The 14,302-nt window shown below is 37.6% G+C and overlaps 1 protein-coding gene across 1 annotated transcript in view; it reads left to right on the top strand.

Annotated features, from left to right (window-relative positions):
- Positions 1–8,758, top strand: part of Wdr49 (WD repeat domain 49) — a 114,362-nt gene extending 105,604 nt beyond the window's left edge. Inside the window, exon 19 of the mRNA XM_090335375.1 lies at positions 8,591–8,758. Within this exon, the coding sequence (XP_090191501.1) occupies positions 8,591–8,736 (146 nt within the window). The 3' untranslated portion in view covers positions 8,737–8,758. The remainder of the gene's footprint in view (positions 1–8,590) is intronic.
- Positions 8,759–14,302: the final 5,544 nt, after the last annotated feature.

The following is a 14,302-nucleotide window of genomic DNA, read 5'->3' as shown; positions in this document are numbered from 1 at the left end:
GAGTCACCCTTTGAGGTCACCTTGGGGCATCTCTGTTGTCCCTAGATGTCTCCTTAGCTGAGTCAGGATAGAAGCAGGCCTTGAGGGCAGACAAAGTCAGGTAGACCCCGAAGAGAGGGTCCTCTCCCAAGTCAATCTTCCTCCTTCTCACCAGGCACTCTACGTGGTCCCAGGTGGCCCAATTGAAAAGCTTGTCCACCATTAACCAGGGAGTGGAGCGTGTTAGGGCCTCCCAGACCTTCTCAGCCTGGGGATCCGAGATCTCCAAACCTCAGCTTTAAGCATAAATCTCAACGCCTTGAGCACCAGGTCCTCATGCTTGGTGTGAGATTGCCCCATCTTTTCAGGGAGACCCTTACCTTGTAACTCGCTTGGCTCGACTCACCGAAGGTTTTGCTTTTGATGAGCACTCATTTCAAGCCCCACATTGGGTTCCAGAATGTCAGAGTTTTCAGTCCTCGGGCCATCCCAACCCGCAGGAGGGATAGGGAGAACACTCCCCGATCAGGACGAGCTGAGAAAGGAAAGGGCCGACTGACCGCCTGCAACCAGCCCTCCCTTCGCTGGAGGACAATCAAATGCATCAGGGAGACCTGTCATGGCAGGAACTCGTTTATTAAGGAAGTAGATTTAGGGTGCAGGAGCCAATCAGTACAAAGGTGGGCAGGGCGGGGTGTTCCACGTGTTCACTCTCACTATAGGTAAAGAAGGGGAATCATGTGCTGTCTGAGAGGGCGGAAGGGTTTGGGACCTATCCCAGAGGCGGCCTTACTTTACATCACAAACCACAGCCACGCCTTCCAACAGGGCAGCAGCACCATCTCAGCAAGGTGCAGTCCCCAAGCCAGGAAATGAGCACTGGGCCATGAGTTTTCTATAGCATAGGTTTCCATTTCCCTGATGTGATAAGCTCCACAAACTTTAGTGACCAATATATTTCCCCTTCTATGCTACCATCACTGAATCTACCATAAGTCCCTTCACTGTGTTTTACCTATATTTCTGCAATTTTCATAATTACAGAGTAATTGTGAAATGAAAAGCCTTTTTTTCCAGACTTACTTTGAATGTTCTAAACTATTACCTTGAACTTGGGACACTTTTCAAATACTTCTCAACCCCAGGTGACTTTTTAGTGTTACCTATTGGGTTTTAATGTTCTTTTGTGTTCTCTTTCTTTCCCTTTCAACTTGAAACATCTTTTGCAGTCTCTCTTTAGCTTCCAAGTTGGCCCCAGTGGCTCCCCAAACAGCTTGAAACCCCTCTTTGATATGCTTTATTCAAAAACCTGAGAAGTACTTAGAACTCCCTTTGGGTCAGGTTTTGCCAATACATTCTTCCCAGAATATATTCTATACCTGTAAACTCTTTAAAATTTCTAGTATAGAGGAAATACTATATCGGGAATATCTCAGGTAAACATTTTTTGTTTCTATTTCCATAATAATAACAATTTTTAAGAACAAATTGTGAAATAAGGAAAATGGATGGTATTATTCAGATCATTGCCTTAGGGAAAATACTCAGTGAAGATCACCTCAGGGGAAGGGAAGAACCGAGAGCTTTTATAGAGGCTAGAAAATGAAGATGTCATATCTGTCTGGAAAGTCACAAGGAAGGACACATAGAATCTCATGTTAAAGTGAGTGGTCCTTTGTGTTAATTGCTAGTGGAGTACAAGACAATTGGGGGGTCAGTGATTTTTAGAATCATCTCCAACTTCCTCTGCCCAGGATGCAGGTGAAGGTAAACATTGTCAATTCTCCTTGTGTTCAAGGTTGATCATTATCAATCAATGCTAAATACTCAGAGGTGATCATAAATCTCCAGAGCAGGTGAAGCAGCCTCTCAGAAGTCATCTCAAGGATTCTTGCTGATATTGCTCCTGCAAAACCAGTTGAACCATATATCGTGAAGTGACAGTTTGGGGTTGCTGGCAGTCCCAGAGAGAGACAATTCCAGGGATGGCTAGCTGGAGAATACACAGTCATTTACACTGTCACACTTCAGTCCTTGATGATGTCATCCAAGGTAGAAGAAGGAAAGCAGGGAAAGTCAGTTTGGAGAATCTATAGCCACACATGGAAAGAACTTAGAAGAACTGAAAAATACCTCAGAGTTATCCATTTGGCAGGCTAACACATTTTAAGATATCTCCCCAAACCTTTATCTCCAAGGAAGGGAGGGATCCCATTATATCCATGCCAGACAAAGCAGAGTTTGCAGACACATCAGTGACTTACTGTGTTACTCAGCTTTCTGGGGCTGTCCAAATATCAGCAGAAAACAATTTATAAACAGAAAAGACTAATTTTGTCTCACACTCTGAGATTTGGGCATGTGGCAAGGCAGTACCTGGTGACAAGCAGGTAAATCAAGATTCCCTTCAAACTCCCACCCTCCAATCACCTCACATTCTTTAAAGGTTCTACCACCTCCCAGTACTGCTAGGGGCTGGGGACCATAAACTAGATGTTTTAGGAGTATGGTGCCTTCATATTATTCTGTATATTTGTTTACATAACAATTACCTTTAAATTCATGAAGATGTCATTAATATGTCATTAATAGTCAAAAAAGCATACTTTAAAAGGCCAGACAAGTTTCAAACCACTAGAATCCTATGGAAACTAGTATTTAGTTTATTCACTACGTACTCTTTGTCACCAACCTGCTACTATCTGATTAATATACAGTAGTGGCGGAAGTTGAATGACAACTTGACAATACCAATCTAGAGCTTAGACAGAAGGAGGGTAGTAGATCATCTCATGGCATCACCTGGAATCCTATAGAAAGATGGAATCTAAGGCTTTCCTTTGCTTCTATGGAGTCGAACGTGCATTTTTAAAAAGATGCTCTAGTTGACAAGGTCTATATAGAGGATTTAGGATTGGGCAGATAATGCAAATTAGAGAGAAGGCTTTGGTAATAATACATACCTCTACACGAACATCAGCTGGTCACCATATGCTCTGGTTACACACACGTCCAGCCCCCTGTTGCTGGAGTCTCTTTTCATCTTCAGCCATTAGTCCTCATCTGAGACAGCTAGTCACCAAGTAGTGGTCTAAGAAGGAACAGAAAACAACTGATAAATCAACTCTGTTATGTTAAAAACAAGTGAATCCTTTTCTACTATAGTGAAAATATTTTAGATAAATCATGACCACTGTGTCTTTCATTCCTATTGTGTTTGAAACACTCTAGTTCTGACTGTAACCAGTCTAGTCAGGCAGCCAATTATACAGTGACAAGTGTATAAATGTTATATTCTCACATAGGAAAAATAAATGAATGTAAATAGTTACCCATACCAGTAGGTGTTCATTCTTAAGAGCAGATGTTGTGGTTAAATGGATAGCTATTTGGATCTTTGGCATGTAAATCAATCATTTTATTATTAATTTGGGTCTTTTGGGTTTATAGACTGTAGGAATCCTGAAGTAGGCAGGCAATGAGTGGCACTGATTTATAAGTTCATTTATTTAACAAATAAAATTTCTGATTCCCTTTCCATGAGTGAGATGCAATGTGGGTGATCAGTGTACCAAGACAGACAGGATCTCTACTCCTCTTGCATTTGTTGTCTGGAGGGAAGAGGAACAACAAATAAGTGCTGTGATTTGAGTGTGCCGTCTCCACAGGCTGATGTGTTGAAAGCTTGCTCCTTGGCTAGTGGGATTGCTTTGGGAGGTAGTAGAAAGTTGAGGAGGTGCTGGAGAAAGCAGATGACTGGAGGTTAAGCTGCCTCTCTCCTCTGTGGTCAGGAGCTTTTGCTGCCATGATAAGAGAAGATAAGCTTGAATGTTGATATTGATAGGAGCTATTCAGACAAAACAAGAAGATGAAGGTAGGAATCACCACATCAGTAAAAGCCGTGGGCACATCTCCTAGACCCAGAATGATGAGGTCTCATAAGGATGAATTCAGATCCCAGCCACAAGTTGGGAAGAAGTGAAATAAGGCCACTCACTGTTGCTGGAATAGTAAAGGGAAGGGACTTATATGATGAGATTTTCGGGGGGGGAGGGGCTGTCATGGCACATGGGCTTTGGCTGCTTAGATAGGACGTTAGGTGTACAGAGAATTCCTTAGAATGCTTTAAAGAGGGTTGTGACTCAATGATTCCATTAAATGAGGCTCTGTGAACCCTTCTGGGCAAACTACTCTCCAAAACTGTAACTGATGAGGCCTGAAAGGCGAGAAGTTGCTGATGTCTATGCAGGAAGTGGAGAGAGCTTGAAGATAAATGGTAAGTTTACATCTGCAAATATTCGTAGTCAGGATTCCCCAAGAGATCGCAGCCGCTATTCACAGGAAGCTCGGCAACTTTGTCCTTGTAAGAATGCACTGTTATTTGTGGTCACCAGTGTCTGCATCCATGCTGCGGGAAACATGAGACTTCACGGCAAGTGTATTAGTCAAGGTTGAGCTGGGGAAGTAGACCCAGCAGGACTCTGTATGGAGATTTATGGCAAAGAATACATTATAGAAGAGAAGTGGCTGAGCAGTCCTCCATTGTGTGGGGTTGAGTCAGTGAGGTTATATGGATACACGGGGTGTGTATAGATGCTGTTGTTCAGGGTGGATTTTTCTCCATCTCTTAACCAGGCCTCCACTCTGCTTGGAAGATGGGCCTACATGACTAAAGTACTTGGATTAGGGACTATAATGACATTAGTGCAATCCCCTGAGTGTAACAGCTGTGTGGATGTGTGAATAACTTAGAGCTTGAGCTTAACCAATATATCAAGGAAATAATCACAACAAAGGTTAACATCATTATTTTATAATCTTAAAACATCCAACAAATGGTCAATGTCTTCATACATCTATGACTACCCATTTCACATGTGTTCCTATCATCCTATGCAAAGATCTGAACATTGACCCAAGCAGATGTGGTTTCTATGATTACTGAGAGGGACTGGTGGATGTCACCCATCTATTCAGAAGGTGTTAGGTTAACGACATCATCTTTGCTGTAGAAGGGAGATTCATAAATGAAGCCAGTGAAAGTTGAGCTTTCTGACATCATCCGCAGAGTCATTTCTGAGTGTCAGGAGTAGCTGAGAGAGTAAGAATGTTCTAGATAAAGGGAGAAGAAAGACAAGACTTCTTTCCCAAAGATGATGGGGGAGAGGGCAGGGAAGGGAGGCAGAAGGAGGACCCAAGTTGAGGACATTCAAGTTGAGGTAATTTGTTCAGATTTATTTTCTCATTCTGATTAAGAAGACATGTTTTATGAATAATTTAGTGTTTTAAGTTTAATACTCTTTTTCTCACATTTCTCACAGAGAATTCCTCCTTTCTTTTTCTCTTTTTGTTGTTGTTGTTTTTTGCCAGTGCTGGAGCTTGAGCTCAGGGCTTGAGCATTGTCCTTGGGCTTTCTCAAGGCTAGATCTCTACCACTTGAACCACAGTATGTGGTATCGAGGAATCAAACCAGGGTCTTCATGAATGCCAGGAAAGCACTCTACCATTAAGCCAAACTCTAGGCCCTCTTCCTTTCTTTACTCTGTGTTTTCTACTTTGTTACCATATACTTGCTCTTTATATATGTATATATATATATATTCTAGATCATATTTTATTATTATCTTTTGCGTTTTGGTTTCTTCCCTGAGTATTTATTTTTTTGCCAGTCCTGGGCTTGGGCTTGAGCTCAGGGCCTGAGCATTGTCCTTGGACTTTCTCAAGGCTAGAGCTCTACCACTTGAGCTTTAGTACCACTTCCAGATATTTTTCTATGTATGTTGTACTGAGGAATCGAACCCAGGTCTTCATGCATGCTAGGCAAGCACTCTACCACTAGGCCAAACTCCCTGCCCCCTGAGTATGTTTTACAAGTATGAGCTCTGTGGTCTTCCTTCATCAGTGAGCTTGCTAGTGCATATTTTAAAACTTCATTTATCATAATGCTGGTAACATTGTAAACTGTATGAAAGATGCATATTTTTTTCTCATGGTAGTTCATGTATTGATCAATTTGTATTTTCTTTCCCAATTTTTCTTCAGTTTGTTTTTGCTATAACATCAGGTCCCTGGGTGAAAAGTTGGCACGAGACATTAGGATACTTTCAAGGTTTTTTTTTAAACCATCAATTGAATTGAACTGATTTTAGCAAAAAATGACTCAAGTATGCTACTTCAGGAAACTGCCTCATGTGTTCCTCTGAACCAAACCAGATCAGAGAGTTCTGCTTCTGGGTAGCTTTACATCTTTCAACGTCCAGTGGCACACATGAATGATAAAGCATTTTGCTAGGCAGGATGGCCCCTCGATTTCTGTGAACATCTGTTTGGTAACCCTGTCTGAGATACCACTACTGGCCTCTGATACTCCCCACTGCGCTGTTTCTTGTGCAATTTGTGCCTTATCTCAGCAGTCTGAATGCCCTTCTTCGTTTGCTGTAGGCTGCAGATTATATTTTTCTCTGAATTTTTCTGAAAATTAAATTGGAGCTATTTTTCTATCCCTTTCCTGGATATTGGTATATAATTTCTAGGAAATAAGAAAAAAAGATGTAGACATCCACATTTGTACTAAAAGTACATTTTAATGGCAATACATAAAGATGTCATACATAAAGAATATGAAATTGCTCACTATTGTTTTTGACACTGAGGTCTTTGGCTTGGCATTTAAAATTCTCCGCTGTCCAGATCAGCTTCCTTGCACTTTACTTTTGGTTTATTTAATATTTCTGTTAAATTGCACAGTTATTTAGTTATGTCAATAATAGGTCATGCCAAATGTGAGTGGTTCACAATTATAATCTTAGGTACTCAGGAAACTGAGATCTAAAGATCAGAGTTCAAAACTGATGTATTGATACTACATTTCCAATTAATCAGCATAAAGCTAGAATTGGAGACGTGGGTTAAATGGTATAGCACAAGCTATGAGCAAAAATGTCATGCTAGAGCACAGTGCCCTGAGTTCAAGGCTTGACACTGACACCAAATTTGTTTTGTACTTAAAAATTTAATTTTGTAATTACAAAAATTCCAACACCTCCATTTAATCAGGTTATATTACTTTTTTTTCCAAAACCCAGATTTTTCATTATTACCAAACCATTTTCAAGTTTTGCTCCTCCTTCTTCATACACCAGGTTTATTAAAAGTGTGCTATCTTGTAAATATTACATTAGGACCACACAGTAAATTCTCCAACTATTTCTCTTTATTCCAGCCAAGTACCATAAAAAAGGTTCTACCACAATGACCCTCCAGAGCTGGGAATACCACCACAAGAACTAGAGTGGTGGCTGTCTGGTGGCCTTCAACTGTGGTCTTTATTTCTTGTGGTGAAACGATGTGCCTTTCCTTGCTTAAGTTCCTTCCTGGTGTTGAGACAAAATTTTTAAATAATAAAATAATAATAGTTACTCTTTATAAATTATTTCACTTTGCTACTCTAGACTAATGTTTCTGTTCCCCATAATCAAGTCTTTCTTCACTCACAGGTATATAATTATTAATTTAAATCATACCTCATATCTGGAGATCAAAAACTCCATAAAATACTACCATTTTGTTTTGTTTTTAGTCATGAGGCTTGAACTCTAGGCCTGGACTCTCCCTGAGCTCTTCAGCTCAAGGCTAGTGCTCTACCACTTGAACCATAGCATCATTTCCCATTTTCTGGTGTTTAATTGTAGATAAGAGCTTCACGGAATTTTGTGCCTGGGTTGGGTTTGAACTGTGATCCTCAGATTTCAGCCTCCTGAGTAGCTAGGATTACAGATGTGCGTCACATGGGCCCAGCAAAGTTCTTAAAAGCTTCCCTTTCATCTCCACATGTTGTCTTTGTGTGTCTTTATACAAATTGACTGCATTCTCTTGTAGAGGATGCTTTTGTTAGTTGACTATCATGTCCCTTTACTGCCACTTGAGAAAAGACATATAGCTTGGTCGTATTTGCTTAGGCCCAAGCAAAAAGCATTGTGCAGGCATTTTGTGAAGTAATGAAAATCATTCAAAAGACCCAAATTATTTTCTCGAGTGATGTGTTACCATTTCCTCCCACTTCTTTTTGATGGATAATAGCATTCACAGAAGTTATTTGGTCCTTCCCTTCCCCTTCCTTTCACTTCCCACAGATTCCTACATCTTACATACTAGGACATGATTGAAGAGGTATGTGTTTAGTCACACAGACACTCATACTGTATTTTGTTTATTTTCATTGTCTTATTTCCATACAGAATAATTTGTTCTTGGGTTTTTTTTTCTTATAAGTCCTTGGTAGCTGTAACATAGACTATTAAAAAAAAAGAAACAAACAAAAAAACCCATAGAAAATATCAATTTCTTTAGACGGAAAATCTCTGTCATTATACAAATGCATAATATAACATGCATTGTTAAGAATTGACTTCTCAATGCAAATCAAAATCAAATGTAGAGCAGAATCTTAAAAAATGTTCCCCAATACACACACTCTTGTTTTTAGAAATATAGCTTCTTTCCTTTCTTTTGAGAAAAAAAGTAAACTTGGAGAATTTTCTCCCTATTATTTCATTTAATTGAGTCTCTTACCAAATGTAATTTACATGTCATTTCCTTCATCATTTTGTAGGTTTGAAAGCTGTGTTTGAGGAGAAAAACCTGTCTCCCAAAGAAATTCTGGATTGTGAAAGGAAAGCCAAGCAATTATGTGCAGAAACAAATTGTGAAGTGAAGATAAAAAGAAATAAGAAGCAATTACAATTGAAAGAAAAATAAACATTTTCTTGTTACACAGAGCAAGTACTTAAACTGTGAAACAAAAATCAAGAATTCAGTCCTTTCTTTACCTGTGTATTTGAGTTTCTGAGCGCTTCACATTCAGGAGATACCTGGTGTATCCGTTGCTTTCTCAGGATTCTTAACACAAACACCATTCCAGTGAAAAGGGAGGAATGCCAATTACCTATTCTAAAATGTTTTCATGTGAAAAATGTACAAAATGACCAAACTGGTGGCCCTTTTAATTACTTCCATAGACAAATAGTTAGATCCCTTTTCACCATGACCAATCTACATTGAAATACATAGAAAACATTGCATCTAAATATCTAGACTTTTCAATAAGGCAACCTTTCCCACATCTTTCTACTTTCTAGAGTTTTAAAAATGACTCTGATAATACCTATTGGAGCTTGGCAATAGCAGCATTTTCTAGAATATTTTAATTATACCAGCCTATGATGTGCAGTGTGATAATTTGATACATATGTAAAAGACATGTAATGATCAAATCAGGATTGTTAATTTATCTCCTTAATCAGCATGCCCAAGACAAGCAATCAATCAACATTTTTTCCTACCTCTTGCAATCATCCATCACTAGCGACTTTGACTATCATATTAACTTACTTGTACACTACTCAGAACATAAGATGATACATCCAGGAACAAGCCAATGGCATGAATAGTCAGTTGGGCTTATTAAGATCAGTGTGTGTGTGTGTGTGTGTGTGTGTGTGTGTGTGTGTGTGAACTGGGGCTTAAACCCAGGGCCTGGGCACTATCCTCAAACTTTTATGCTTGGGGCAACAACTTTGTCACCTGCACAGTTTCTGGATTTTTGGTGGTTAATTGAAGATCAGAGTCTCATGGACCTTCCTATCTGGGCTGGCTTTGAACCACAATCCTCAGGTCTCAGCCTCCTAACTAGTTAGGATTATAGGTATGCACCACTACTACTAATTTAATAATCAACATTTGCTAATAATCTTTGGTGATTAAAAAGATCTTTAGTTCTATATTTTGTAATATTGTTCATTATAACTGAGTTTAATAGTACAATCAAAGAGGTAGTAGCTTGAAACTCCTTGGCTCCCCCCCCAAATTCTGGTATCATATGAAGGACAATCTACATAAGTGTTCAAGCAAGGAAATACTTGGATCTGAGATTCACTATTTCCCCATGTTGAAACACTTTTTGGTATGTAATATCTTCTAGGAAACTAGTATTATTGTGTTGTTCTTTCATTGTACACTGTAGAAAAATGAACAAATTCATGTTCAGCTTTTTCAGTGAATTAGCATATATCTCTAAAGAGCCCTTCCAAAAATATTTGCAGTTTAAGATGCAACGTGTAATGTCACATGCTAAAGTGAATGATTGACAAAATATAGGAGTGCACATTAAGTTGAAACACAGAAGTTTAATGCATTTGAAGCTTACACTAATTGCACACACTCACGTGCATGCACTCCCACCCCCTGCATACATTGAAATCTGACATTTTGATCCAGACAAGGATTTCTCAGTTATAACCAGCAGAGATGGATTTATTCTGGATCTATTTCACTCTTAAGATTGTGAATTTTCTTTTCATTCTATGTACACTCAATTCTCATGGAGATTATTTTAATGAAAGGAATTCTAACAGTAGGCTCTCCAGCATCAGAAGAGAAATTGTTCTGGTCTGTGGAAGGGTAGTAAAGATTTTTCCAGAAGACAGTTGCCTAAACCTTCATAATTATATGCATCTGAGTCAACATTCTGATTTCTATGTATATTGCCTTTCATCCTCAATAAATGACTATCACATATGGGAAAGATACAAGGAAATACGTTTTTGTGTGTATGTTGTCAAGAGACTGTTCTTGGGCAGAATAATATAGATTAGAATGCTTAAATGTGATAAGAAACTGCTTGCAACTTACCCTCAAACAATTTAGAAAATATATAATGTTAATGTTAATAAAAGAATATGTAAACCTAACTCTGTGTCTATTTATTGTTTATCATTTGTCCATTATTATCTATAAAGTATTAATATATAGAATATATAAATGTGAATGGAACAATTGGGGAAACTGAAAGAGAAGACAGAAAAAATTAGTTTTTTGCATTGCACCTGTAATTTCTAGGTAAATATTAAAATGTTTCAATATGAATCGTTTAAAAATTGCCTTAGACAGAGCATTCCTTAAAAATGTATAAACTCTTTCACAAAGTTATTGCAGAGAATTCTTTCTTTGAATGGAAGGTTTGATTGAAAAATCCATCATTACAAACTCAGAAAAATGAGTTAAGAATCACAATTTCGTGATAGTAAAATGGAGTTAAATCCAAGTCATATTCCCAGAAATTTAAAGCAATATCCATGTGTCATAAATATAGATTAAACTGGAATGTTAGCTCATGCCTGTAATCCTATGTACTCAGGAGAGTGAGAGCAGAGGATCACAATTCAAAGCCGATGTAGGTAAAATTCTGTTTCCAGTTACCCAGCAAAAAAATCTAGACTACATGTGTGGCTCAAATGGTTGAGTACCAGCTGTGAGTGGAAAAGCCAAGTGAGAATACAATGCCCAGAGTTCAAACTTCAGAATAGGCACAAAAACAAAGGGTATATAGTGAGGTAACATGCACTTAGTTGAAGGTTCTATCCAGCCACCTGTCCGTCTGTCTGTCCATATATCCACCTATCCATCATCTGGTTCTGGGAAACAGATACAAAAGATTATTTAGATATCAGATAAAGTACACTTATTCTGCCTTTATCTTCAGTTCATCCATATAAAATGTCATGGTTTATAAGCCGAGATTGAATGAGCTCATTAGTTTCTTCTGGCAGAATTTGGAGGTTATTTTCACTAAACATAGTCTACTTTTTACATTTCTTTGAAGTATTGAGTCTTAAGTAGTCTGATTCATATATGCAGACCTCTTTCTAGTCTGTCTCTTATATGGGCAAGGTTTTCAGTGTGTACAACTCCAAGTTCATAATGAATTAATTTCCAGGCTTCCTCTAAGAAAGGAATTAAGAAGCATTGTCTTACAAGTATATGTAATGATTTGAACACATGCTTTAAAGTTATGAATATGAATACCTCTTAGTAGTACTACTTCTAATTGTGCTAAGCAGGAGCAGAGGCTCAAATGTCAACAGCTAATAGAACTGGAGGTGTAATAAGATGTAATAAACTGCTCCTGAAACATATATATATATATATATGATTCATTTTCTGCAGTGAAAGGAATTAGTCATTAAAATAGGATGCATCATGATTTTCAATACTTGTTTGTAGGATGTAGATTCATGGTGAGCATAATTTAACCTTTTTTCTTTCCAGTACATTTCCCTCTTATCACTCAAAATATGGAACAAACTGATAGAGACAAATTGGCTGAATTTAGTCCATGCTCCAGTGTAAAAAAAAATTAACCTTTATATTCTTTCTAGAGGCATGCCTTTGCTATTATGTGCTTAATATTTGGCATTAAGAACATTTTCATTCACTTTAAAACACTATCAAATGTTAAAGTCAAAAGTGATGGCTTCACAACTGTAGCATTTGGCTTATACGTGTATATGTATGTGTCTTTCTCTATATGCTATAAATATATATACATATACATATTTATTAATAGCATAATTATGCTTTAAAAATTTATACCAGGACACTTTGGTTCTTGTAATTTTTTTCTAATTTTGTAGGATCTAAATAGTGGGGTGGAGAAACAAATTTGTGAAAATATTTATTCAGTAACATTTCATGGACAGTTATGATATTTTTATTACCTATTGTAAGAGTCTAAACCAGTAGTATAAATTCATGCTTATTGGTTTTATTCCTTAAAGTTCACATATTCCTTGAATATGTGCTCTAATCTAAGGTCCTTACAGGAGAACTTTAAATGGCCTTAAATGGCCTTAGAAAGTGTGACACCACCTCTAATTCTAGCTGCTCAGGAGGCTGAGATCTGAGGATTGTGGTTCAAAGGCATCCTGGGCAGAACAATCCTTGAGTCTCTTCCTTTTGGGAGTTAGCTACCAAGAAATTAGATGTAAAGTTGTGATTGGCATGACAGAGTGCCAGCTTTGAGTAGAAGAGCCAACCGACAATGTCAGGCCCTGCGTTCAGACTTCAGTACTAGAACAAATACCCTTCAATTAGAAGATGACAGTGAATAGTGGTCCTCAAAATTCTTAGTCCTGTCATGAAGGAAGAGCTCTATATGAACATTTATAAGTGTTAATAGCATCCTTGAAAAATGTTTTTGAAATTTATATGCTGACTTTCTTTCTTTTGCATGAATTTATCAGAAATAATATTACAATTCATCCCCAATAGAAACATGTTTAGTAAGGGTAGTAGGACTAGATTTCCATCTCAAAGATCACTAGTGGACAATGTAATGTGTTTGAGTTTTGATTGCCACTGAAGTGGCTGATTCTGACGACAAAAATGAGATAAAAGCTTTTCAAGAACACATGCTTTTTTATTTCATTAATGGCCCATTTGTAGAGAAAAACCTTATAGAACTCTAAAGTGCACACAAAAGTAACACCAATGTACATTATCAAGTTACTTATGGGTAATAGCATTATCCTGATATAATTTGGTGAATAAGTATCTTAATCTGGTCTTTTTTCTAAGCAAAAAGAATATATTATGTCATATATAACATGATACATACTATTATGCATACTTAATGAATATATATTATATAATATTATATACATATTAACAACCATCTCCCTTTCCTAAAATTCCAGTGGGGCCTTCTCTCTGCAGCAAACTCTGACTGTGGTATAAATTGATAGATGGTTGAGAACTTTGTAAATGAGGCAGTAATTTGTCTCTGCATTGTGAGCTTGATTTAGCTTTATTCTTTTCCTTGCAGGAATCCTGGAATATTTATGATAGCATACATTGGTAATCTGATGTGGACTCCTAAGAGAGACAAAAAGAACTTAATTACCAGCAAATTTACAACCGCAGGCACATTGTTCCATGTTCTGTTTCTATCTTTTGAAGGAAGTCAAGTAACAAAGGAGAAAATAATATAAATTTAATGATATTCTCTTGTTTTGTTTCTCAGTTCTTTCTATTTCACTGTTGATCATTAACTTGCTCATGCTAGCCCCTGCTTGCAAATCTAGCTAACACCTGCTCTGATTCTAGACAAATTAATCAAGCAGTATTGAAGATAAGCAAAGTTGGCCTTGATTGATAAGGTGTTCCACAGACAGATGTTTCCTTATAAGCAGGCAGCCATTTTAGCTATCCTATTCCAGCAAATAATCAGAGGCTAACTAAGGGGGTAAGTACCTTAAAATTAAGTAGCTTGTGGATGAAGTATGTAGGTAATAAAATTGGATGTGTGTATTTAGTCGGGGAATGGTATTTCATTTCACTTTGGTGCCTAAATCATTTGGATATATTAAATTAACACATGCCTTTAATTCTCCTTAATGTACTTCACTATAAAATGTAAGTTCAAATTCTTGTTGAACTTTTCATCAGATTGTTTAGTTACCAAGTGCTTTGTGCTTTCTGAGGAGTG

Source organism: Megascapheus bottae, chromosome 1 (genome assembly GCF_031878675.1).
Source record: "Megascapheus bottae isolate mThoBot1 chromosome 1, mThoBot2.hap1, whole genome shotgun sequence".
NCBI lineage: Eukaryota > Metazoa > Chordata > Mammalia > Rodentia > Geomyidae > Megascapheus > Megascapheus bottae.
This window is presented reverse-complemented; position numbering and strand designations above follow the sequence as displayed.